Source organism: Aethalodelphis obliquidens, unplaced genomic scaffold (assembly GCF_003676395.1).
Source record: "Aethalodelphis obliquidens isolate GAN/ISIS:26980383/991018 unplaced genomic scaffold, ASM367639v1 scaffold61, whole genome shotgun sequence".
Classification (NCBI taxonomy): domain Eukaryota; kingdom Metazoa; phylum Chordata; class Mammalia; order Artiodactyla; family Delphinidae; genus Aethalodelphis; species Aethalodelphis obliquidens.
Window position 1 is genome coordinate 2,263,503 of NW_020838005.1, and position 27,814 is coordinate 2,291,316.

Consider the following 27,814-nt stretch of genomic DNA (forward strand, 5'->3'; position numbering starts at 1 on the left):
CTGTAGGATCTTTAGATGAGATGATGTAATGTCTGGGATTTGCTTTAAAATAATCTGAGGGAAGGGGCTTATATATGAATCATGATTTCCATGTGTTAGTAATTATAAGAGCTAATTGTTGGGTATGTGGGGTTCAAGATACTATTCTATTTTTGGGGTGTTGGAAATTTTCTGTTATTAAACATTAAAAATACAGCAATCTGGGGCTTCCCTGGTGACGCATTGGTTGGGAATCCACCTGCCAATGCAGGGGACACGGGTTCGAGCCCTGGTCTGGGAAGATCCCACATGCTGCGGAACAGCTGAGCCCGTGCACCACAACTACTGAGCCTGCACTCTAGAGCCCGTGAGCCACAACTACTGAAGCCGGTGTGCCTAGAGCCCGTGCTCCACAACAAGAGAAGCCAATGCAATGGGAAGCCCGTGCACTGCAACGAAGAGTAGACCCCGCTCGCCGCAGCTAGAAAAAGCCCATGCGCAGCAACGAAGACCCAATGCAGCCAAAAATAAATAAATAAGTATATATATATATTTAAAAAAGAATACAGCAATCTCAGCCCCTTATTTAGAGAGATGGAGCCAGCCACAAGAACTAAAAATGGACCATTAAATAAGTGAATGGCAGGGACAGGGAAATGTTTGCTTTTCACCAGAAGCTTTCCTGTTCAGTTTGATGTGTTGCCATGTACATTCATTATTTTTAAATAATTTTAAAGCTACTCTCAGAAAACAGTTTGACTTAATTGTGAAAATAACACGAGAAGTAAGCATTTACTTCTGTTGCATGACCTCCTCCACTGTATGAGAAGAAATACTGGTGATTTGGGAGTAAATAGAAACCTTTTAGGTATAATATCTTCAGTTGTCCTTTGTCTCCTCCAAGTCATAAACCAGTCTCATTATTTCTAGATCACACATGGCTTCTCTTGTTTATTACAGTCTCAGCAAGGCTTTTTGTATTGGAGTAAATTCAAATTTTACTCCAATAAGGTTGATAAGGTTCTAGCCTTTGCAGATGCAACCTTCTCGTGGATAAGATAAGCGTTGCTAGATATATTTTCATGACAGACCACAGGTGCTTTCATCTTTTTTCTTTTTGGGTGGTGTCCTCCTGGCCCATGACCATGAAAAAAATATTATTAATCTTTCATCATGGTTAGCAGATTTTATGAAGTTTGTACCATTTTTTTCACAATCATTCATTCATTTGTTCACGTATGTTTGTTGAGAAGCCACTAAGTGCCAGGTGCTGTTGCAGGTGCTTTTGCAGTTCAGGTAAACAGAGGTTTCCAAAATCCTGCTAAAAGGGTATTTACCTGAGCTATGAATCAGAAACTGTTCTGGAGGTTATAACCTGATGACATTGATCATAGTATATTAACCAACCTACTAGGGCCTGGGTCACACAGTAATACTAAGAGCATAATTTAGTATTAAAAATATTTTTCTCCGTATCAATACTCAAAATAGTAAGAAGGAATTTTAAAGAAAAAGAATAGCTAACACATAGTCCTTACCATCAATCAAGCCATACTTTACCCATTTCACATATATTAACATATTTAATACTCACCACAACTTTCTGTGGTATGTGCTTTTGTGGTTCCCATTTTGCAGATGAGAAGAATGAGGTACAGAGAGGTGAAGTAACTTGCCTAAGATTATAAAGCCATAAAGTGGCAGGGTCAGGATTTGAACCGAAGGTGACTAACACGAAGCCAAATGTTTCTCTCTTGCAGTTCATCTGTGGAGCCCAAGTCAAGATTTTTCTCTTTGCTTCCATTTACATTGTCCATGCTGTTATTTTCCCAACTGTTTCTTGGAAGTCAACAGATGTTCCCTGAAAAAAATGTTTCGTGGAAAAATATTTAGCCCAGCATTTTTCTAACATATATAGAGGTTATTTATACCGAGGACTTCTTAGAGGATTTAACGTTAAGGGTATATTGTAAATCACTAAGAGGAACATTTATCTTGTACAGTTCTAAAATTATTTTTCCATGGAATGTTTTTTCTTGTTTTGTTTTTACAGGATATCTATAAATATCTCAAGGAACTTACAGTTTTGTGCCACTTCTGTGCTCTTGAATATCTTCCACACCATTAGTTTCTGTGCTGTCACCCAAACGATCTTTCTTAAATGCAAACTCAGATATCACTCTCTAAATCACCACGTGGTGAACCCTCGTGGCTGTCAGGCTCATACTTATTGCAGAGAAGGGCCCTGCTTGCTTTGTTGGCCTCTTCTGCCACTTCTCTGTGGGTTCACTGACCACGTACAGCTAATTGCAGTTCCGCCTTTGCTCTGTGCCACCTCCCTTGGACCTGTTCCGTATGCCATTCTCTTTCCTTTGAAAAGCCCTTCTGTGCCACTGTCATCCTCAACCAAAACAATTCTCACTTGTTGGAAGACTTGGCCTAGACATTCCATTTCCTGTGGAGCCTGTCTTGAAAACCTCCCGTAGGCCAGGTCTCTGTGTTCTCAATCTGTGTAGAGCCTGTCCTGGTCTGTATGTATTAAAATTAGACCAAGAGTTCCCTAAAGGCCACTTCCTGTTTGTTTTTATATCTCATACCTAGCAAATTATTACCTGCACATAGCAGTTTCTCAGTAACTCTTTGAATGGATACCATCTTCCAGAAGCTGTAATTGTTAACAGTGTGTTCCTTATGTTGACCTAAAATCTGGTTCTTTCCAATATTAGGACGTTGAATATATTTCATTTTTGCTCATAACAACCTATTATTTCAATACAGTGTTTGAGTTTCCCTCAAGACCTCTCCATATGAAACTTTTTTTTAACATAGAACATGAGTGCTCAGTTACTGACATGCAGTCAGAATTGAATTGAATACTGCATTCCAGATGTTATTAAAACAGTTTTAATTTTTACAGAAACCTATGTTTTCCATCAGTTATTACCAAACCTCTGTCCCTCATCTTCTACTTGTGCTTATTAAACTCCATCTTATTTTGACCTAGTCATTTTCATCTTGATTAGATCACCTGTTGTTTGAAGCAGCTTTGGGTTATCTTCAAATTTTATGTACACACCTGTGGTTTCTTCATCCAGATCTAGGAACAGAAAACAGTCTCCCCTAGTTTCCAATAGATAACTCATTCTAGGTTAATCCTGAGTCATCGTAACCACATCCTAGTTACAAATTCCTCATGTCTTAAGTCTGTCCAGTTCTACAACATCTCACCTATTTTTCACTTACCCAGAACTTACTCTGGCAAATGCTTTGTGGAAATATAGACCATTAGTCTACAATTTGTAAATTGAGTTCTGTTTCATATTTTATTTGACTTTGTGTAAGCTACCTAGCCCTTTAGCCCTGACTGAGATTCCTACAATTTTGAATGGAATAACTAGTCTTTAAGGTTTTTTTTGTAAAAATTAGTTTGAGTCAACATTGTACATGGAGCTACATCTTTCTCAGTTACAGTGTTTTAATACATTTTCTCAGGTTTTAAAAAGCAGAAGGAAGAAAGCAAAGGGAAAGAAAAAAAGTGTTCAGAAGTCTTTATATGGGGAAAGAGACATGGCGTCTAAGAAGCCACTCCTGAGCCCTATTCCTGAGCTGCCTGAGGCATCTGAGACGCCGCTGGTTCCAAGCATCTGGAGGATGTGTTCAGGTAGCCTGGCCTTTTCCTGTTGTCGATATTGTATCTCTTCTCTCCTCCCTCTTTGTTGCTATTTCACTCTCTTTTTTCCCTTCTTCCCATTCCTTGTGTAAAGAGTACATAAATTTAAAATAGCAACTTTCCCTCCTATTCCCACAAGAATTTTAAGTTAAAGAAGCTGTCGTTTGTAACTTTCACCTAGACCCTTTTCAGAACCTGTTGGACACTCTGGATCCTCCCCTCAGAAAAACTCAGGCACAAAATATTACATATAATTTTAGGGGAAAGAATTTCCTTTCACCCTGTTTCTTTTTGCTTTTTAAAGTGTTTTGGTAAAGTAAAATGAATTGTTTGGTGTTGTAATCCATCACTAAAAGTCAACAAGGTGATGGCTCAGTAATAGGTATATCTTCTATGGATTAAGAATAAAAATTAAGGGCTTCCCTGGTGGCACAGTGGTTGAGAATTTGCCTGCTAATGCAGGGGACACGGGTTCGAGCCCTGGTCTGGGAAGATCCCACATGCCGCGGAGCAACTAGGCCCGTGAGCCACAACTACTGAGCCTGTGTGTCTGGAGCCTGTGCTCCGCAACAAGAGAGGCCACGACAGTGAGACGCCCGCGCACCGTGATGAAGAATGGCCCCCTCTTGCCACAACTAGAGAAAGCCCTTGCACAGAAACAAAGACCCAACACAGCCAAAAAGAAAAATAAATAAATTAAAAGAAGGCTCAACATTTAAATAAATAAATAAAATAAAACAAAAAAACCTTGCCCTCTGATGTTTCAGTAGAGTTGGCACTGCTAAGCATCTTCTAGAAATAACATTTATAAATTGAACTTGATTACTTGGAAAATTTTGTTTAAAAGGAAGATTAAGTCTGTTGGTATCCTGATTAGACAAAAATTGGATTGGAGTTGCATCTGGTTGGTAATGCTTGAGTTTAAATTGACTAAATCATGCTGAAAAGCTGGAGTATGTGTTCATTTCGTGTGTGAATTTTGTATGTAATCATTCTTAAGATAGCTGCCTTTGTCAATCACCACATATTTATAGCCTGCATCCCATTTGCAGCATAGCACGTAGGATCTATCATAGATTCGAGGACGAATATGGTACATGCCATTATAGACTCTTGGCCTCTGCCTACTTGTTATTTCAGGAACGCCCAAAAGTTTAAACAAACACACGGCCACCCCACATAGACATATTCCTCCGGCCCCGGGGCTCCAGCAGAGGTGGAGCTGTCCTGCCCTAGCCTCTTTCTGTGCTACATCGTGGGACAGGACGTCGGCCACCTCACCTCTTTTAAATCTGGCCTGATGCTGCTTAGCCTTTAGGATTTAGCCATGCTGGCTGCCTTTCCAGGAAAACTCTTTGTTCACCTTACACCTTTACCACCTGGTTTATAACGATCTGTCCACCTTCCTCCCCTGCGAGTTGCCTTTCCCTTGAGACTTATTTTCGTTATATCTGTAGTTCCTAACAGTTTCCTTTTTTCCAAAGATACTTGAACAATGACTGTTAGTGTATATTTTACATCTTGCGTCTTATTAGAGAATTTCTTTTCAAAAATACATGAAACACTTTTTATCAGTAACCAATGGTTTCATCTGCTATGAGGGTCTAAAGTCGTTCTCTCTCTCCCTTCTTTCCTCTCTATTTCTCTCTTCCTCCCTCCATCCCTTTCCCCTACCTTCCTTTTCTAGTATGTTAATTTCACGAAAAATACACGAATATCAATTTTTAAAGTTGTATAAAGAGCCCAGTTGACATATTGGTTGGTTGATACCAAGAGCCCCCTGCCCTATGTTAATCTCTAGCTTTCTGTGACATGATTGTAAGTACCCAAATCCCGGATGTATATATACCTTTTCACACTGAAACGTTTTTTGTAGATTTTTGGCTCAGCTTATGTTTTATCTTTCAGTTTTTTTTTTTAAATAGTCTTTATTTTTTTATTATTATTATTTTTTTTTTGCGGTACGCGGGCCTCTCACTGTTGTGGTCTCTCCCATTGCGGAGCACAGGCTCCGGACACGCAGGCTCAGCGGCCATGGCTCATGGGCCCAGCCGCTCTGCAGCATGTGGAATCTTCCTGGACTGGGGCACGAACCCGTGTCCCCTGCATCGGCAGGCGGACTCTCAACAGCTGCGCCACCAGAGAAGCCCTATCTTTCAGTTTTTATTTTGTTTAAAACATTTTTATACTCCTTTGACTGACCAATTAAAAACTTTATTATGTGAGATAACCAGACAGATGGCTTCTAATAGTACTGAGATTTAGAACTCATAAAGCCTAGATTCACTTAGGCTGTGTTATGTGACTTTAAAACCTTGATGATGTGTTTTTCACCTGTGATGTGACACCGTGTGCCAGAAACACATGGCAGGGCCCACATGGCGTGTCTTCCTGGAGGGTGAATTATATTCAGAGATTGGCAGGGAAAGGGAGAGATTTCTAGAATATTGAAGGAACCAGGGCTCTATTTGAGAGTTTGGTGCAGTTTAATGTTAATTTTTTAAACACTGGGCATAAGACTTGAGTGTCTTCAGAAGTACCTTTTTAGCTAAGTCCTCAAATTCCCCAGAATTCCAAGTTTTCTCTCTTCTATTTCAAGGGGGAACATTGATGGAAAAGTTTCAGAAGCATGATGTTGCCGATTTTCAGTAATTCATTTTTTGGGAGATAGGAAGTGTGTCTGCCTCATGCTAATTGACCTTTAGAATGGGAAGCACATTAGAGTAGAGGAAGCAATTTCAGATACAGTTCTCATTTCCATGGTCTCAGGTTATATGCTTTATTAATTCATGCATTAAGTACATATTTTCTTAACCTGTGGGGTGAGGAAGAACTGAAAGAGAAAGAACGATGACAGATGGGGACAAGTACAGGGTAGCATTTGTAGGTCTTGGCGATTTCTTTGAAAGCTTGACACACAGAATACAATTTGACACCTGTTTGATTTGTGAAAGTTTATTTCCACTGTTACTTTTTAATTCGATTTAAACTTATTTACATGCCCATAGATGATTTCAACTCAAATGAGGAACTTGAAGAAGTGAAGCTTCTGAAGAGAAATAATATTTTCCCCCAGAACCCAGAGGATTGGCAGATGGTTCGAGGCTTTAATAAATACGATGTGTCTGAATTCTGCAGCTCTGACATGAAAAGTTCTTCATCACTTATTAATGCTACTTTTGAGCAAGGTTCAAATACAAGTACTATAGAAATTAATGAAAACAAAAATATTCCAAAAGCAGCAATTAAGTTGGAAAGTGAAAACGAACTAAAAACTGAGACTGAGAATGAAAACAGCCATATTTCTTGTCCTTCTGTGACTGAAACACCCATTGTATCAGACAATCCAAAACCTGATTTTACCATGCAGCCCCAAGAACTTACTGCTGCTGGTCAAAATATGGAAAACCTTTTTCAAATCTTTAAAATCTCAGAAGATATAAACATCAAATGTGAAAACCAGGATGACTTCTTAGTCGTTCCAGAAGGAAAACTGCAGGCCAAGCATTTAATGCCCGACTCACAAAAAGAATGTGATTGTTCAGAAGATGTCTTAATTGACCACTTGAAAGAAAGTCAAAGTCAAGGTGAGGATTTGGGAAGAAACTCCATAGCAAGTAGTCGTGGTGTGAGTTACAGAGAAAGGAAATACAGAAGACAGTCCATGGCTTGTTCTGATGGGCCAAGTTTACATTTGGAAAAAATCGAGAATCCCAAACCTTCCTACAGTGTGAGCAGCTCTGTAGAAATTAGTTTAGAAAATTCACAACTGTATAAAGATTTATCTGACTCCATTGAGCAAACCTTTCAGAGAACAAAGAGTGAAACCAAAGTAAGACGCAGCACAAGGCTACAAAAAGGTTTGGAAAGTGAAGGGCTTGTGTGGATTTCCCTTCCATTGCCTCCCGCTTCCGGCATTTCCCAAAGAACCAAGAGGAGAACAATAGGTACATTTGACAGCAGAAGATTTGAGAACGGGTCCTCCAGGCAAAAACCTTGTGTGCTGCCCTCCACACCAGGTAAAGAAAACAGTGAGGGCTTTGCTGCTGCTGCTGCCAGTTTACCTGGGAGGAGACGGAAGAGCTTTTGTACATCTACACTTGCAGATCCTAAAAACACCACCCAGTCGAGAGGCTACAAAAGAACCACCTTTCTCAACCAGAAGGAAGCTCTCCAAGTGACTTCGGGAGAATCGGACATATCAGAGAACTAAAGCAGTAACTGACATTCCCTGCAGAACGTTTTGGCAAGAGAGAAGGTAACCAACCATTCATGCCTGAAAGATTCTTTCATCCAAGTTCCCATCCTTTGTTCAACCTCAGTGTTTTAAAAGTTTCAAATAAAATTATTTGAGTAGAACCTACTTTTAAGTAGAAATAAGTGAATTTCTCCATCTTTCAAACTGAAAGCGTTGTATTAAACATGTTCTCCCCACAAATGATAAAAGCTTTATTGGTATTCTGTTAAAAAGGATTGCTTTTAGACCTAACAGCATGTCTCTTAAGTTTTATTTCATGTTAGTACATATTTATCACTGAAGGTTTAGAGTTTCTGTTGTAAAAAAAGCAGCTTTTAGAATTGACTTGTTATATCTGGATGAGAAGAGTGTTTTGTTTTGGTCTTTAACAAATTGTTAGAATTAATGTAACTTTATGAAAATTGAAGGTAATATAAGGTTGAAACTGTTAAAGAAAGTGGGGTGAGGTATGTTTTTATTTTAAAAGATTGCCCCCAAAAAATAGGTTAAAAATTTTAACAAGTAGGAAAGATGGAAATGATAAAATTTGTTTTTTTCCCTTTGGGATTAAAGTTAAGAGAAGCTTTAATAATATACTTTGTCTCAAATAAAAATTTTATTTTAATAGATTAAAATCAAATCTTAAACATGGGATTTTGGAAAATTCTTTCAATAACCAGAATATTGCAAATCTGTCATTATAAAGTGAATATATAATTTAGAAATAATTAACATGAAAGCATTTTGACCTTCACACAACACTCTTGTATGCTTTGTGGGGTAGGAAGTAGGGGTTTGGTTTTTGGTGAAATTATAAGCGGTCTAGTTGAAGACTCATCTCCCAGATCATTCAGATTAGTCACAGGTAATTTGGGATTGAATTCATGGTTTTCCATTAAAAAAAAAAAATCCAGAAACTCACTTAAAAGACCCTAACAAATTGGTTTACTAACATGAAGCATGGTGGTAGGTTGCTGATTTCTTTTTTAGCATGGCATTTTCCAGCCTTTCTGACTTTTTATTTCACCATACCAAGAGCTAGTACTTGTTTTGGTTTGTCCAGTTAAGCTTCAGCAGTATATCCTATCACAGTTTTGGTGACAGCGGTTTGAAAATCTAAATTGCTATATTTTTAGAATTTGTGAATGCAAGTAAATCATTGTATCATTAAACAATTGTCTTTGAAATCCTTTAAATCATTAAACTCTCCTACTCCTGTGATAGCAGAAACATGTTAACAAATAGGGCTCTCTATAAATAACACAACAGGGAAGAAAGCTCCTGCTGGGCGCCCATTTCCCCTGCCTTAGATAGAGACTATTTGTTACCTTCTTGGCACCAATAGGTCTGGAACTCCTGCTGCTAAAGACTAATGTATTTTACATTAACACTCAAAGTGATCCCCAATTTCTCCTGCTAAAGGGTGGATTGTTTAAAAAATTCTTTTATCTTTACACGTAAATTATTTATGGGCTTTTCTCCCCATTTATAGTTTGGTACGGTTGGCAAATGTCTACCACTGAAAACAAACCAAAAAAAAAAAACTTCTTATGAAGCTTTTTGGTTTTGGTCATTAAAAAAAAAAAAAAAAAACTTTCAGAAACATACAATATTAGAGGGTTTTGTTTTTTAAAAATTTTTTGTTGTTTGTTCATAGGAAGGTTAAAATTACTGTTATTTTCTACCGTTTTTACTGTATATGATCTCAATTGTATTTGAATTTTCAGAATTTCACGTGCTTTGTTTTATTTCCCAAAAAGTGCTAGTGAGGATGAAGGAGACATTTTGGTCTGTGATTTTTTTTGGTTGTGATTTTTTTTGGCTTGGTTTTTCCAATGTAAAATTGTTCTCATTTTCAAGTATCTGCAGTTAGAAAGATAAACACTTTACAAGTTCTATTCGTTTTAAAATATTTCACTATGAATATTTTGTTGCTATCTGTAAATAACAAATGGGCTGTTTTCCTAAAAAGAAGTCTTGAGAAATCAAAACAACTTGGAGGTAGTTTTATCCACCATCTCATTTGTATCATAAAATTTGTGAAAAGTTAATGATTCCTGTATGTCATCATGCTTGTGTGTTTTTAACTGTTTCTTTTCATTAATGGCTAAATCAAAAATTTGCCTTATCTTTTCTACCGCAGTAACCCTTGACATTTTGCCTTAGAATGGCTTCTACTTTTATCTTTTCCTGCTCCCATAGATTCTTGCTTGTTCCAGAAGATGGCAGCATGACATCTGAAGTTCTCATCCTGTGTGCACTACCTTAAACCAGGGCAGCGCTTCACTGTTGCTACGGGTGCTTCCCCTTAACTTTTATTTTCACTCATTTTTATTACAAAAGTCCTATGTGTCTACTGAAAAAAGTAGAGAACTGTGCATAATGAAAAAGTGTCTTCCCCCCACCGAATGCAAGCATCCTGCAGCTACACCTTTCTCTCCCCACCTTTCTAGGTGTCAACACCAGTAACAGCAGGCAAACCTCTTCCAGACCCTTTGCCTGTGTAAACATAGGTTTTGCTGTTTTCTAATGGGATCGCTCTATGTTCCATTTTGCAAGTTAAAAATTTTATTCAACATAATACCATTTTGGGGAGCCCTGGTGCCATTGCAGTCTTTTTAACCCCTGCATAGAATGATATAATTTGGATATCTATGATGTAGTTAGCCATCTCCCTACTGATGGACGCTAGTTGCCTCCAGTTTTTTGTAATTGAAAATTATGCCACACTGGGCCTGCGTGACGATGTAAGATAAATTCCTTGAAATTAAAATTAAGTGGTTATTCGGTTCTTTTCTCTGGATCTGACCTGGCAAACACGTTGCTTCCATTTTCTCTCACTGAATGCCTCCACCCCCCAACGCCCAGACTTCATCTGTAGACCTGGCATAACAAGGAGGAAATACTTAATAATGCCGGATTTGTGCTTTGTATTGAAAGAGCTGTTGTTTTCCTTTTCCTTTTTAAAGTCAGGTTTATTGAGGTGTCATTCACCTACAGTAAAGTTTACCCTTTTAAGCCTAGCAGTTTGAATGTAACCATGACACCCCCCGCCCCCAGTCAAGGAGTAAGAACATCCTCATCACCCGGAAAGAAGTTTCGTCCTGCCTCTTTGCAGTCAGTCCCTCTCCCCCAACCCCAGCCCCTCACAATCACTCATCTGAGTTCTATCCTTATAGTCTTGCCTTTTCCAGAATGTCATATAAATGGAACCATACAGTGGGTATCCTTTTGTGTCTGCCTTTTTAAACTTCGCATAATGCTTTTGAGGTTCATCCGTGTTGTATAAGTGATCGGTTCCTGTTTGTTGCTAAGTAGTATTCCCTTTTATGGATGTATCAACAGTTTATCCATTCACCAATTGGTGGATATTTGGGTTGTTTCTATTTTCTGGCTATTATAAATAAAGCTGCTATAAACATTCACATATGGATCTTTTTTATAGACACATGTTTTCCTTTATCTTGGGTAAATACCTAGAAGTGGGATTCCTGGGACGCATGGCTGGGGTCTGTTTCAGTTTCTATGAAACTGCCAAGCTTTTCCATAGCAGCTGCACCAGTTTGCATCCTCACCTGCAGCATATTGTTTCAGTTGCTCCATGATTTCATCATCACAAGGTGTTGTCAAGGCCTTGTTCCTCGTAGGCATTCTAGTAGGTGTGCAGTGGTATCTCAGTGTGATTTTGGTGTGTTATTTCCCTAATGACGAATGATGTTGAACGTCTTTGTTTTCCTGTGCTTATTTGCCATTCTTACATCCTCTTCATTGAAGCATCCATTTAAACCTCTTGCCTATGTTTCCTTTTGTTGATATTGTTGTCTTGTTTTTGAGATGAAAGAGTTCTGTGTATATTTGGATATAGTTCTTTATTGGATATGTATCTTGCACATATTTTTCCCCAGTCTGTGGCTTGTGTTTTTTCCTAGAGTGTCTTTTGAAAAGCAGATTTTAATTTTGATGTAGTCTAATTTATCCTTTTTTTTTTTTTAATGGATCATACTTTTGTGTCCTAAGAAATCTTTGACTGACTCTAGGGTGCAAAGATTTTCTCCTGAATTTCTTCTAGAAGTTTTAGAGTTTTAGCTCTCAGGTGTTAGATCCACTTTAAGTTTTGTACAATGTATGAGATGAAGTTGTTTTGGGTTTTTTGTTTTTTTGCGGTACACGGTCCTTTCACTGTTGTGGCCTCTCCCGTTGCGGAGCACAGGCTCCGGACGCGCAGGCTCAGCGGCCATGGTTCACAGGCCCAGCGGCTCCGCAGCACATGGGATCCTCCCGGACCAGGGCACAAACCCACGTCCCCTGCATCGGCAGGCGCACTCTCAACCACTGCGCCACCAGGGAAGCCCCTGTTTTGGGTTTTTTAGTGGAAGTCATTCAGCACCATTTGTTGAAAAGATTTTGCATTCCTTATTGAATTACAGTGGCACCTCTGTTGAAATCAGTTGACCTTGTATGTGTAGGTCTATCTCTGGACTTGATTCTGTTCTATTGATCTCTATGTCTGTTCTTAAACCAGCATCACACCATCTTGATTACTATAGGAAAGCTTGCCTTCCCCTTTACTGTGAATCTATGTCATAGTTTTTGTTTAAAGTTCTTTTTGTGAAGGAGGAGGCCAGTAGAAGCAAAAGATTGACCAACCAATTCTGTGTGGAGCCTACAATTACACCCAGACATACATTATCATTTAGGGCAAAAAGTCAGTAATAATAAGCTACCAGAAATATGGGCAGGAAACCAACTTTCTTGGGGTACCTATACACTCAGCCCAACTTCTCATATAAACGGGTTTGCTACGGTTCATGATTTAAAATTGTCACCCTGAGATGCTAAGATTTAGTCATTGAGAAAAATTCTCCTCTTGACCACTGTGTAATATATACGAGTAAGAAAATGAAATGAGTTGAATTAAAATAAGGTTCAAAGTTGTTTGCTAAAAATTAAATTGTCTAATAAGTCTGATTCAATTCTTCTCATAAATTAAGATTTTTATTATAGTTTGGTTTAGTATAAAAATTGTCGCTATCCTTACTTGGAAAGTAGCCTTAGCATTTGAGAATTATTTCTTAACATGGGAAAACTTCCCTGCATCAGGTCATCCCGGGTGAGCAGATCGTAGATTCATTAGTACATGTGCCAGGCATTAATTTCTAAATGTGATCACTGCCTTAAAGATGCTCAATTTTCTCTAAAGGGTTCGGGGAGTACAGAATTACAATACAGGGTATGATTATAAAGGAATGCCCAGGACCGTTCCACCCTCAAGTGGCACCAACTTCAGATCAGGTAAGTTTGTCTTGTTTCTTTCTGGAAGAAGTGATGCTTGAACAGAGTTCACTTCTAGGAGTTTTAGAGAAATGGGGATCCCAAAGCAGCATTCTATTCCAAATGTCTTTTCCTTATTATTTACTGAGACTAGGCAGTGTTAAGTTGGCTTCATCTCACACACATGTTTAAGTATTTTTCTTCCCATTATATTCTAACCTATGAATACATCCGGATGAAGCATGGATTCAAAACTAGCGATTGTGGGGCTTCCCTGGTGGCGCAGTGGTTGAGAGTCCGCCTGCCGATGCAGGGGACACGGGTTCGTGCCGCGGTCCGCGAAGATCCCATGTGCCGTGGAGCGGCTGTGCCCGTGAGCCATGGCCGCTGAGCCTGCGCGTCCGGAGCCTGTGCTCCGCAACGGGAGAAACAAGAGATTGTGAATTGTCCATAACAAAGTTTTAAAGAAATCTCTCTCCTTAAATACTTCTGCATTTCTATCTTTTGTGCTACCAGATTTCTTTGTAGTATGTCTGAAAGGTTGACTCTGGACTTAGATTCTTAGATCAAGTAAGCAGATTTTAGGGGATGAAGTTAAATTACGATAAATAATTGCACATACAAAAAGATAGTGAATTTCTTTTTCTTGGTCTTAGATTTATTTGAAGATTATTTTTAGAGCCTTCACTTGGCTCTAGAAGGACTCGTTGTACTGTGGCCTAACAATTTCAAGTTTGTATGATTTTTCACTGGTGTGTTCAATTCTGTGCATTCTTTGATGCTTTTCTGTTTTTTTATGAAATTGTGATACAAACTACAAATAACCTAATAGCTTTAGTGAGAAGATAAGTAATTACTGCCATTCTCGTGATAACATTTTGCGGTACGCGGGCGTCTCACTGTTGTGGCCTCTCCCGTTGCGGAGCACAGGCTCCAGACGCGCAGGCTCAGCGGCCATGGCTCACCGGCCTAGCCGCTGCGCAGCATGTGGGATCTTCCCGCACCGGGGCACGAACCCGTGTTCCCTGCATCGGCAGGCGGACTCTCAACCACTGTGCCACCAGGGAAGCCCTCGTGATACATATTTTTGTCCCACATCTTCAACCAAGATCATACTTAGCCTGGCTATGACCTTAATTTTAAGATTTATTAGAAAGGTTTTTGGAAAATTTTAGGATATTGGGAAGCAAGTATTTTTTTGGAACTGCTTCTGTTTTTTGATACTTTAAGCATTATATCACTTATATGAAAAGGAAAAATAAATGAGCATGCACATTAAAAAACAAATACAAGTTTGCATTTTCTAAGGAGTAGGTTGGGAGTTCCAAAATTTCCAGTGACCAGTTTGAAAGCAGCCTTCTTAAATCTTCCCTTTTCTCATTTGTCCATGGCACAATGTTGTCTGACTAAATGGTTTAATTGACTTCTCTATGATACAAGTAGCCTGCTGGGGAGCAAACAGCTGGCTTTTGGGTTTTAGATGTAATTCAAGAAAATTCAGACTTTATCATTTTGTTCTAAGTTCCAAATTTCTAACTCTATTTGCATGTGAGTTTTTTAAGCTCCAAAATGTAAAGAAAGCAGTTAACATCCAATTACATCTCATAATTTCTTTATTCTCACAGCTTTATTCACCCACCTAAAATTTGCTTTTTAAAAAAAAATTCACTTTGGCAGTGTCCTGTCCTGTCAAGTGTAGTGATCTGTTAGTGGCGTCTTTATTTTTGACATTTAAAAACAAACTGCATTTCCAGTGTTCTGATGTCCCGGATGCTTGCTGGTAAACACAAAGTAAATGTCAATTTTTTCTCTATTTAGACACATCAAGTAACTGCTAAGGAGCATCAGATGTCTGAAAAACTAGGTCCTTTCAAATGTATGGTCCAAACAGTGAAATAATTTTTTTTTTTTTTTGAGTATAAATTTGGTGTCAAACAGTTGAAACTTCCTAGAGAAAGTGAGTAAAAAGATGTTTCAGTTCAAGTAAGTTTAGCTTGGCTGCCAGGCTCTTGGATGTTGCTACGCCTAATGTGAGAACACGTACAATGTGTCCATTTTCCAATTGTTCATAACAAAGCAATAATCCAATGTGACTAGTCTTTTCTTATTTGAAGTGTACATGGGGAATGAAGATTTCAGAAGGATTCCCTAACTCAAACCTGAAAAACCTGGTGTTAGTCTTGGGTGATTTCCAGTGACCCTGTGACCCCCTTCTTCCTGCCCCCTGTGTAGACTTGGAACTGGGCAGCCATTTTTGTTTTTGGAAGGGAAAGGAGACAGATATAATGAATGACTTTTATTGTGCAATATTTCAAACTCTCTTGAATGCATTCGAATGGGATGGAAACTGTTCTGCCCTATGTCACAGCCAAAACAAACAAAACATATTCCCTAAACCTGGATGTGTGTTTCTCTCAAACTGGCAGTAGTTAGAGCTCAGCTCTCAAACAAGAATTTGGTTTGACAATTTTTAGCCCTTGTTCAACTGAATGTGAGGAGAGGTCACAGCCAAAGCAAATACTGTGGGGAAAAATTAATACACATATTTACAGCTTGCAGGTGGCATTTGTTCTGAAACGTTAGATATTTGTCTTAAAGAATTGCATTTGTGGTAATACTTTTAAATGGACTACTTTTTTTGGCTAGTATTTTTAAAATGAACTTTTCAATGATAATAACTCCTAATGTAAATAAATTCTACAGAAGTCCCTGAAGAGTGATAAATGCTTGAATTTAAGTATTTAAACATTTAGAAAGGCCATTAAGAATCTGATAATTCTAGGAATATCAGACCCAGCAAATATGCCATAAAACTCCCTTGATGGCAGCCTTCTCTGGCCCCCAAAGCACCCACTCTAGTGTTATCAACGACTCCTTTATGATGATGCCTCCAACACTTTTTACTGGCTCCAGCCACCCCCACCCAGGTTGTTACGTATTCCCACCCTTTGGATCTGTGGGGAGAATCACTCTGCACAATCAAGATAATTCATTTTGTAATGCGCCATTGTGCTTCATGACCCGGGCAAAATATATTTTTTACTAGTCACAATAATAACGTTAAATTTATGGTCACCTACGACCAACAGGCTCTTGGTTTGTGCCTTACTTGAGAAATACTGAAAATGTAAATTGTTAAGCCAGGCGATCTGCCTCTCAGAACGGTAGAACAGACTTCAATCCACATTTTAGGTCCTCCTTTAGAAATATAAAATTCTAACTTTCATGGACCGCTCTGTTGAACGATATCAGACATCCGTGTGAACGGAAATGAGCCATTGGATCATTTCATTGGCTGTTAACCTTTCGTATAATAAACACTACAGATAAAACACTGCCTGCATCTTGCATTTTAGTTAGAAATATTGCACATTACCGCAAAGATTTCTACTTCCCAAGCATTGCAAGGTCCAATTATACTCCTATCAACTAGAATGACTGGCATGTCCTGGACGTATAAATCATTTTAAGGAGTAGATGCTTAGTTTTTTGCCGTCTGTCTGGATGGTGAGAAATAGGAAGACCTCCGTGAGTGGGTAGGTGGGTGTTGCTGAGGTCCATGGCTCTCAGGCTGTCAAGGGGCAAACGTGAATGTGAGGTTCAAGAGGGGAGGGGAGATGGGGGCGGAAACAAACCTCTTACAAAAAAGCAGGCTCTTATTTTTTCAATTTTAGATGCTGTTTTCCAATTTCTTAGTATTTAAACTTAAATGTGGTAGATGCATGAGTTTCTTGCATTGGGTAGGGTAGGAATTATTGGACCCTCTGGTTTATCTAAATTCTTCCTATTTTTTTTTAACCCTGTGCGAGTGCTGAAGGGTTCCTTTTTTTACCTAAATAAATTTATTTTTAGATTTAAAACTAACGTACCTTCCCCAAACCAGTTGGAGTCTCTCAATTCCCAGTGAGGCTGCCTTTCCCCTCAGATAGAGACAAACAGCCCAACTTTCCTTTAAATAGCTAACCCAGGCCCACCTACCTATACTCATAACGCTTAATCTAGCCTTGGACCCTCCAATTTTTTTTTCCTTTATAAATTAATTAATTAATTTATTTATTTATTTATGGATGCATTGGGTCTTCGTTGCTCTGTGCGGGCTTTCTCTAGTTGCGGCGAGTGTGGGCTACTCTTCATTGCGATGTGCGGGCTTCTCATTGCAGTGGATTCTCTCGTTGTGGAGCATGGGCTCTAGGCATGTGGGCTTCAGTAGTTGTGGCACACGGGTCACTAGTTGTGGCTCGCGGGCTCTAGAGTGCAGGCTCAGTAGTTGTGACGCGGGGGCTTCTTTGCTCCACGGCATGTGGGATCTTCCCGGACCAGGGCTCGAACCCATGTCCCCTGCATTGGCAGGCGGATTCTTGACCACTGCGCCACCAGGGAAGTCCCAGACCCTCCGATTTTTTGTTTTGTTTTGTTTGTCTTGGCAAGCTGCACGATAGGAAAAAGTACAAAACACCCTTCTATGTTATTGTTATGTATTTTCATGTCTCTGTCATTATCTCATATATCTCATACAGAGCAAGACATACTATTATTTCTATCTTATAAATAAGATGAACAAGAGGGAAGTGATTTTCTCTGCTTGGCAGCCAGCAATGATAGAGCCTGGAAGAGACCAGGGGCCTTTTGTTTATTTCACTTGCTTCAGCTGCCCCATCTACCCTCCAGCACCGAGGTGCCTAAGAAGGCCAGGCCATATGGGTGTTTGTTGGCTGTTCTTGTAAAAGTTTAGTTGGAGGAGCCCTTAAAGTCAATAGCTACTTGGGGTTTTGAAGTCATCCAGAACCTCTCACAAATAGAAGTTGCCTCTATTTCCTTAAAATGAAGTGAATGATGAGTGCTGATTTACGCTTTGTTCTCTAACTTAAGTTTTTGGGGGAGAGAGGATTGGGAGAAGGAAAGAAGTCAGAAGAAATACATCTTAAGCTAGAAATCAGGACGACATCTACATTTAGATGCCAACACTTTGAACAAGCAGCGTTCTCAACTCAGGCCCTGAAGTGCGTGCCCAAGGTCCTGCAGCTGTCCTGTAAATGTCCAAACGGATTTATAGCCTGTATTTCTCCAAGAGAGAAAACAATTCTAGGCAAATCTCAAACAGTTCGGAGGCGTGTGTCCTTTGACATTTTGCTGCCTTCCCGGTTCTTGTCCTGCCATCGCCACAAGCAAAGAGCTGTTACTGCCAGGCCAAAGCTGTAACAATATTAAGATGTTTTCCTCAACCTTGTCCCCAGAAAGATACTCAGTTTCCAGAAGATTGTTCTCCCCTGGGCATTACATCATGAATTGATTCAGTTTTTGGAGGAAGAAATTGGACAAAATATAATAGATTACCTCCTGGGGAAGCATACTTAGGTTGTTAAGTATTCCCACCAGAAAACTAAAAAACTGCTTATATATGACTACTCTGTCCACATTTAACCTTTCACCTTATTGCAGCTGAGCGGGGCGCTTTTTTGCAGCAAAGGTTTTTGTTTTGGTGGGGGTCAGAGAGAACATTTCTCCTTTATTTTTTTAAGGAATACAAGTATTCTTTGTTTTTACCATTACCCAGACTTCCTCAGCTTCACGAGCTGCCCCCAGACCCTAGACCAGGTTAGGATGCAGCCACCGCAGAAGGGTGTTCCCATTCAGTGGACAAGTGTGGCCTCCTCATGGGCCGTGGGAATGGGGACAGGTGGGTTGGGGGAGCTGCTCGATGTAGTTAATTTTCCATAAGGGTTTTTTGGCCTTTGGAGCATCGTGGCCAACAGAGCAGAAGGCCACGTTTGTGGAGTATTTGGGAGACATCACCACGGTCTGTCCCGAGGATAGAGTGGCCCCTGTAAGCAATATGTGCGCTGAAGAAAAGGATCAAGTTTCCTCTTTCCTGGGAACCCGTTGTCCGAGCAGGATGTTAGTGATTGATGAAATAACTCCCACCCAATAAAGACTGCAGTAAGAAATGTGGGAGCTATTTTCTTTTCCAAGTTCGCACGTTGGAGTAGAGAAGGGGCGGGTGGAACTGGCAGTATATACGTTGGCTGGATTCAGACAGTATATACGTTGGCTGCATTCACACTTCAAACTTGGAAGGGTGAGCAGAGTGGATGGAAGGACTAATGAACCAGAGGAATTGGTAATAAAACAGCAAGGTTTCGTCACCCAGTGCCCAGCTGGTTGGTATCCAGGGCCTAGTTAACAGAGTAGAGGACCATGGAGTGAGTTGGCAGTCTCCACTGGCAGGATCACTGACAACTGGATTGGCAGGGCCACTTTCCACTTCTGAGGCAGAAGTGTTCTAACCGCGTCAGCGAACCTCAATTACTGCCTCATCTCATCAGTCTCCCATCAGAGGATGAGTACAGTCTCCCCAGGGCACTGAAACCGATTCCTTTATTCCTTATCCCAAGAAAAGCCCTCCAGTGGCCCCAATCATGCCCCCAACTGTCAGCCTCAGAGAGTTCAGCTCTACTTCTGAGGTGTGCATCCCAGGAAATGGCAACAGCCTCTGTCGGACTGTCAGTCAGATGCGAGCGTGGGGGAAGTTGGGTGAAAGGGACCAGGACACCTCTACTATTTTTGCAAGTGCTGTGACTCTATTATGATTTTAAAATAAAAAGTTTTAAGAAACTAAAGTGCTTAGAACAACAATAAAAGTCTCTGTGATTCTCAGCTACCTTGTCTGTCAAGTAAGAATATTAGTGATACCTACTTTATGTGTCGCTGCTATGAAAAATCAGATAATACAGATGTGGTGCCTCTTGTTTTCACAGACCAGCATCCTTCTGCACTTTGTGACAGAAGCCCATTTCCTTTCTCAGGTACCATTTATCTACAGTGTAATCACGGTAGTAGGCGTTTTCCCATGTGCCCTCATTTTATGTGATCTCATTATTATGCCCATATTACAGACAAGGAAGCTGAGCCTTTAAGAGGTAATGTGACTCGTTCAAGATCAGATAGTTGGGGGACTTCCCTGGTAGTCCAGCGGTTAAGACTCCAGGATCCCAATGCAGGGGGCCCGGGTTCGATCCCTGGTCAGGGAACTAGATCCCACATCCTCAACTAAGAGCCCACATGCTGCAACTAAAGACCCGGCACAGCCAAATAAATTAATAAATATTAAAAATAAAGAAAAAAGATCAGATAGCTGGTACATGGTAGAGCTAGAATCAGTAGACTGTCCTACTCTAAAAGTCCATTTTCCTTTGATGAAAATGCTGTAACTAGAGAGGCAAAGATTTGGGGGTTGTGGAAACAGGAAAATAAAGTTATGCAGGGAAGATGAGGATGTTTTCTGTGCGAGACTTGCCACTGTTCTCAGAAATGCCCTTGATGGAGAGCTATGGCCCTCGACCTCCTGACTCCAGACACAACGGCTCCCTTGCTCCATTTTGGGGGGCCTCTCCCCACTTCTAGTCTTGCTTCAACGTCCTTAGTCTGTAGCCTCGTCCTGCTTGTCTCCAGAAGGAGATCAGTCCCATCAGTATGTAAATATCAAGCACAGTACAACCTACTACACTCCTCCTTCCTAGTTTGGATTTCTAGCAAATTATGGGGGCATATGTGTGACCAGTGAGGTGACTGGTGGTGTCATCCTGTACGGAGTGCACTCGCTTTTGCCTACATTTTATATCATCTTATTCAAAACTGTTAGCCTTGCTCTAGTGTTTTCCTATCCATGGAAATCAAATACATGGATATTTTCACCACCCAAAATGTATCCACCTGTAGTTTCGCAGCGAGGGGACAGGTGTACACATTAGCCAAGGACTGGGGAAGCTTACCAGAATCTTCTCACGGGAGTCTGGCAAAAGAGCAGAGTCTCCATCAGGGTTTTTTTGTCCTTCCTAAATCTAATTCTGGGCATATTTCGAGCTAGGCACCTCTCCGTCTTGACAGGCACCTCAAGCGTGGGAAGAAATTCATCTGAGCTGTGGTCAGCTGTTGCCATTTCTGTCTGGAGGTCCAGGAGGTAGAACTGGCACAGGTCTTCTGTGAGACAAAGAAATGTTTATTAAATGATCATTAATTACCAGAAAGTCAAGCATAAATTTAGTTGGTGTGGTAGCGCGGAGAGGCTGGGTAAAGTTAAGGGGTCCCGCCAGCTCCTGGTTCTAGCTCAGACAGTGGTACCGCCAGCTCCTGGTTCTAGCTCAGACAGTGGTACCAACAAATTTCGGGGTGAGCATGGGAGCTCCCTTCTAAAGAAGTTAGCCTCTAAATGTGGGGAAACTTTCCCCACTTTCCCCAATAGCTTCTGCAAAAAGCACTGGGAATTGGTCTTTTTAAAAATGTAACATTGTGGGCTTCCCTGGTGGTTGAGAGTCCGCCTGCCGATGCAGCGGACGCGGGTTCGTGCCCCGGTCCGGGAAGATCCCACATGCCGCGGAGCGGCTGGGCCCGTGAGCCATGGCCGCTGAGCCTGCGCGTCCGGAGTCTGTGCTCCGCAACAGGAGAGGCCACAGCAGTGAGAGGCCCGCGTACCGCAAAAAAAAAAAAAAATGGCCTTGCCGCGCAGCTTTAGGGATCTTTCTTCCCCGACCAGGGATTGAACCTGGGCCCTAAGGCAATGAAAGTGCCAAGTCCTAACCACTGGACCACCAGGGAGTTCCCTAAAAGATGTATCTTATATGTCATGATGACCCCATTTTACCTGTAACATGTTTCTATGCCACAGACAGGGACGCTGTCAAATGTCAATTATAAAATTTGGGGGTATGTTATTTGGCACTTGTAATTTGGAAGACTTTTGATATACGATTGTATAAAGCAATGTATAAAATCACAAAATGATGGAGATAAAAGACAAAAAAAGTCAGCGACTATTTTTCCAAACTTCTCACTTGGCAGGTGAGGAAACTGACAGCCTGGGAGTTGGAGTAACTTGCCTGAGGTCACACAGCTTCTAAAGGCAAGGCTACGACCAGGTCTTGTGATCACAGGGCCTCTGTGTCTTCCCTGTCCATGCTATTTGTGTGGGATATATGATATTCTACCGCCTAACCAGCTGCCAACCTGGAAATGGCAGCCAGCTGGGCTTTCTATTTATTGTGTAGCAACACCACCCACCAGCTCATTGCTGGACACAATTTAATAAATGCTTGCTGAGGGGATGAGGGAGCTGTGCGATGCTCTAATATACCTGCATTAGGTGCTGTGACCATTGTTTCTATCGGAAAAGCCCATGATCCAAATGCATTCTACACCCTTGGGATAGGCACTCAGGAGGAGGGGCTGGATAGGGAATCTCAGGCAATCACTCGGTATTGCTCGAAGTGTGATCCCCTTTAAACTGGTCAAGGAGCTTTCTAAAAATGCAGGTGATGAGAATCTTATCCCATTTTGAGGTCAGCATTTTACCTGAAGACAGTGCCCCCTTTGACCCACTGCCTCAAGCAGCCCCTAGACCTGGATACACATGGATCCCAAGCATTTAAAACTCTCTGCTTCCTAATCTTTTTGTCAACTTTGCTTAGTTCTTTTTTTTTTTAATTTTTAACTTTTATTGGCGTATAGTTACTATACTATACGCCAATGAAACTAACTAACGTTGTGTTCATTTCAGGTGTACAGCAAAGTGAATCAGTTATATGTATACATATATCCACTCTTTTTAAGATTCTTTCCCCATATAGGCCAGTACAGAGTATTGAGTAGAGTTCCCTGTGCTATACAGTAGGTCCTTATTTGTTATCTATTTTTATATAAAGTAGTGTGTATATGTCAGTCCCAATCAATTGCTTAGTTCTTTTGATGCCCATAGCCAGTGGGATGACTGTGAGTCAAGAGCAAAGAATCTGAAGTTAGGCTTGAGTTTGAAACTTGGTGTCCCAATTACTGCGTTGGCTAAATTACTTCACCTCTCTGAACCTCTCTCAGTTGCCACATTTGTAAAATGAGAATAATAGTAGTATTTGTCTCTTACAATTGTGTGAGGTGGTATTGAATTAGGCAGTGATAATGTGTGTAAAGTTCCTGTTGAGTGTTTGGGATTCAACAGGATAACATTACGTGTTACTTTTTTTAAAAATTTTAATTATTTATTTTTTTGGTTGCGCCGGGTCTTAGTTGCGGCTCACTGACTCCTTAGTTGTGACATGTGAACTCTTAGTTGCGGCACGCATGTGGGATCTATTTCCCTGACCAGGGATCGAGCCTGGGCCCCCTGCATTGGGAGCATGGAGACTTAACCACTGCGCCACCAAAGTCCCACATGTTACTTTTGATTTTGACATAATTTCAGACTTACAGAAAAGTTACAGCAATAGTGCAAATAACTTCATTAAGATTCCCCTAATGTTGGCATTTTATTTTACTTGCTTTCTCTCCATAGAGATAGATCGATATAGGCATATCTATGTAGATAGATAAATTATATATATATATATACATTTTTTTTCTGCAACACATAATTAACATTGCAGATATGATATCTCTTTACCCCTAAATTCTTCAGTGTATATTTCCTAAGAACACAAAACAACTTATCACAGTGATTACAGTTCAACAACATAGGTTTGAATTACCTGGGTACACTTATAAGCCGATTTTTTTCCAATAAATACGAACTACAGCACTGGAAGATTTGTGGTTGGTTGAATTCGCAGATGCAGAATCACAGATATGGGACTTGAGCTTCTGCAGATTTTGGAACTGTGGAGGGACCTGGAACCAAGGATCTGGAGGACGACTGTACTTATTAAGATATCGTAATGGAAATGTTTGAAGTACTTCCACAGTGTTTCTCTGACTCAAATTCAGATCATGATCCAACCAACTTTTACTGAGCACAGATTATGTGCCAGGCATGGTGCTGGATGCTTTGAAAAATATTCCAATAAATTCTCTTATCAGCATCGTGAAGTAGGTTTTATTAGTTAGTAAATTGGCCAGTTAGTAACTAAGAATCAAGGTGCTTAGTAAATTGCCCAAAGGACCTTAGTTAGTGGTAGAACTGGGATTTGAACCCAGATCTTAAGTCCTGGGTTCTTTCCAAAATAACACTCTTAACAAAAAATGGTGTTTTTGTTCTAGATGGCTGACCACATTCTGTTGTAAAAATTAGAAAATTAAACAAGAAGCAACTCTACCGGGGCCCCTGGGTCAGTGTGTGTTCTTATCTCCACTCAGCTGTTATACGCTTCTGCGGCCTAAGCCCTAGGGTTTTTTTTTTCACAGTTCTCTCTCACTCTGATGAGCTCTCCAGAACTTGATTTCAAAATGGTCATAATCCTTTTGTACAGTTTTGCTGGGAACCAGCTCTTTTATCTTCAGATACCTTTGGTAAGGTTAATTTCTGAAATGAAAATTTATTTTCCCAGGGTGTGCTGATGATATTGTTAATGTGTTTGAGTGGATAGGACTTGAGAAACTGGAGATGTATCTATGGGCTTGCCTTTTGCTCTGGTCAGAGACTCTCTCTAGAAGCAATCAAAAGCTGGATTTGTTCTGTCACTCCCCAGCGACATGGAGCTTATCAGTCTGGCTCAACCCTCTTACGCCTTAATATAGAGAACGATAATAACGACACAATCCACTGGGGTGACGTATCCGTTAGAGATGTTTAGTTCTGAGGGACTCTGACCAGACCCTTCTGGTTCCAGCATTAATTCTACTTCAAATAAAATCCTGTGCTTAAATCAGCAGTGCTGGCTCTCAATTGCATTAAAAATTCAATGGGAAAAAAATCTTAATTCACAGACCACGCACCTTAATAGACAAAGAACTCCAAGGAGCTTGGGAACAACTGGTTAGCCATTGTTTGGCCAAGTTGAAAGAGAGCATCTGGAAATATTTGGGGTCTCTGCCGATAGAGCTTGGAAATGGGGGAGCAGTTCTTTCGAGAGGTTGAGAACTCAGACTATCGTGAGTCAGGTTGGCCTGGATTCAGATCCCAGCTCCACGTGACCCTGAGCAAGTTAATTTCAAATTCATTGTCTAAAATGATGGCAATACCTACCTTTCAAATGTTCCTGTCAGACAATGTAAATACAACACCTCGTTTAGACCCTGGCCCTTAAAAAATTATCAAAAAATGGTGACTATAACAATAAACTTGAGCGAGGCAAAACCCAATTTTTTGGTTTTTTGGGTTTTTTTCTCTCCTCTGCTGTTTTCTCGCTTCCTGTTCTTTCCCTCTTTCTTCCCACACCCTCCCCATTCCTCCTCCCTCCCTCCCCCCCACCCCCAGTCCTGTTCTTGATGATCTGAAGGAAGACGTTAATTATGAAAGAACATCCGGTTCTTGGCATTCTGTGCAGAAGAAATCGATGATTTTGAGGACCCTAAAGAGAATCACTGATTTTGTAAAGGCTTAACAAAAAGTCAACAATCAAACACAAGTTTTTCCCCTCTGAATCATTACATTCTGTTGTTCCTGAACATCTGGGCAGAGGGGAGTTCTGTCTTCACTTGGGCCTCCTCAAAACCCTGCTTCTTGGGCTGTAGTTATGTCTATGTTTATGCCTCATTTGAAGCATAAGCCATCATTCCAGGATTCTTTTTCTGGAGCTGCCACTAACTATGTGGGTGAATTATTTTCCAACTTTGAACTTCAGTTTTTAAAATGGAACAAGTCAGGCGAGACTTGCTATAATTGATGAAAGTCGACGAACATACCACTCAGATTTAATGCTTAATCGTATACTGTTATGTCTTTTCCTGTGTATCCATCTCATCTTGACGGCAAGCTCTTCAAGCAGGGGGACAGTGTCACACTCCATAGGAAAGGGCATAAAATTTAGAAGTAGGAGCCCCGGGTTCAAGCCCCAGCTCTGCGCCCTGCCAGCTCATGTGACCTTGGGTGAGCCACTGCATCTCTGCCCTCTACGCTTTCCTCCACTATAAAGCCGGCTGATGTACCCAAAATACAGGGTCACTGTGAGGACTAAAGAACATAATCATTAACACAGCACTTGGTAAATTTAAAAAGGATGTTCATTACTGTTAATTGTGTTGCCCCAGAGCCTAGCCACTGTGCAACCTTAAATAAGTTTTTGTTGAATGCCGACTGTTTTAAGAACAAAGCTAAGACTTCTGCTATTGCCAATTTTAAAAGCACTGAAGAAGAGGATTGTTGGTACATAATTAAAACTGATTTCATTTCCAATGCACAATTTTAAACACACCAAAAAATGCTTTCAAAAACAGTAAAGGGGGCTTCCCTGGTGGCGCAGTGGTTGAGAGTCCGCCTGCCGATGCAGGGGACGCGGGTTCGTGCCCCGGTCCAGGAAGATCCCACATGCCGTGGAGCAGCTAGGCCCGTGAGCCATGGCCGCTGAGCCTGCACGTCCGGAGCCTGTGCTCCACAACAGGAGAGGCCACAACAGTGAGAGGCCCACATACCGTAAAAAAAAAAAAAAAAAAAAAACCAGTAAAGGGGGCTTCCCTGGTGGTGCAGTGGTTGAGAGTCCGCCTGCCGATGCAGGAAACACGGGTTCGTGCCCTGGTCCGGGAAGATCCCATATGTCGCGGAGCGGCTGGGCCCGTGAGCCATGGCTGCTGAGCCTGCGCGTCCGGAGCCTGTGCTCCGCAACGGGAGAGGCCACAGCAGTGAGAGGCCCGCGTATTGCAAAAAAAAAAAAAAACCAGTAAAGGCTTTGCGTAATGTTATGTAAATAATATTGAGGTGAATACTCTCTGGGTGCCTTCAGATGTATGTGGTTAGAATAAATATCAAAATTAAACCTGAAATGAAATACTAATGCTCTCAATGGGATTAATTCTGTTAGGCTATCTTTGCACAGTACACAGTTCTTATGAAATTTGCATAGATAAATTTTAAAAGTTATTTTCTAATTATAGAAATAATATTGTAGAAGATAGTAAAAGTATAAATGCAAAACTAGTTTTATTAGAGTTCTCTAGAGAAACATAACTAATAGGATATATGTGTATATTTATTATATTAAACTGATACATCATATAATGTATGTATGTGTGTGTGTATATATATATATATATATATATATATAATATATATAGAGAGAGAGATTTATTATAAGGGACTGGCTCATGCAGTTAGGGAAACTGAGAAATCCCACGATCTCCAGTTGGCAAGCTGGAAACCCAGGACAGCCAGTGGTGTAGTTCCAGTTTGAGTCTATGTCTGAAGACAGGAGAAAACCAATGTCCCACCTTGAAGACAGAGAGGCTCTCTCTTACCAGCCTTGTTATCCTGTTCAGGCCTTCACCTGACTGGATGAGGCCCACCCACACTGAGGTGGGCAATCTCCTTTACTCAGTCAACCAATTCAAATATCAATCTCATCCAGAAATACCCTCACAGACACACCCAGAATAATATTTGACCAAACAGCTGGTCAAGTTGACGCATAAGATCAACCATCGCGTTAGTATTATAGAATATTTGGGAAATGCAGGAAAGAAGGAAAAAAAAAAAAACCTCTCCAAATTCTGCCACCCAAAGGTAACCATTATTAGAGTTTTGACACGTTTCTTTCCAATCTTTTTTATAAATGAACCAAAGATCAGTTTTTTTTTTTTTTTTTTTTTTTTTTTTTCGGGGCCCTCTCTTTTTTGGCCTCTCCCGTTGCGGGGCACAGGCTCCGGACGCGCAGGCTCAGCGGCCGTGGCTCATGGGCCCAGCCGCTCTGCGGCATGTGGGATCTTCCCGGACTGGGGCACGAACCCGTGTTTCCTGCATCGGCAGG

At 40.7% G+C, this 27,814-nt stretch overlaps 1 protein-coding gene and 1 pseudogene across 9 annotated transcripts in view; both read left to right on the forward strand.

The window, feature by feature from the left end:
* The window catches only part of CDCA2 (cell division cycle associated 2), a 51,690-nt gene extending 41,758 nt beyond the window's left edge, over positions 1–9,932 (forward strand). For all 9 annotated transcript variants that reach the window (XM_027087898.1, XM_027087897.1, XM_027087901.1 and 6 more), the window contains exons 14-15: positions 3,472–3,640; positions 6,658–9,932. In XM_027087898.1, the coding sequence (XP_026943699.1) occupies positions 3,472–3,640; positions 6,658–7,862 (1,374 nt within the window). In that variant the 3' untranslated portion in view covers positions 7,863–9,932. The remainder of the gene's footprint in view (positions 1–3,471; positions 3,641–6,657) is intronic.
* Positions 9,933–13,132: 3,200 nt separating this feature from the next.
* The window catches only part of LOC113610129 (glycerol-3-phosphate phosphatase-like), a 40,146-nt pseudogene continuing 25,464 nt past the window's right edge, over positions 13,133–27,814 (forward strand).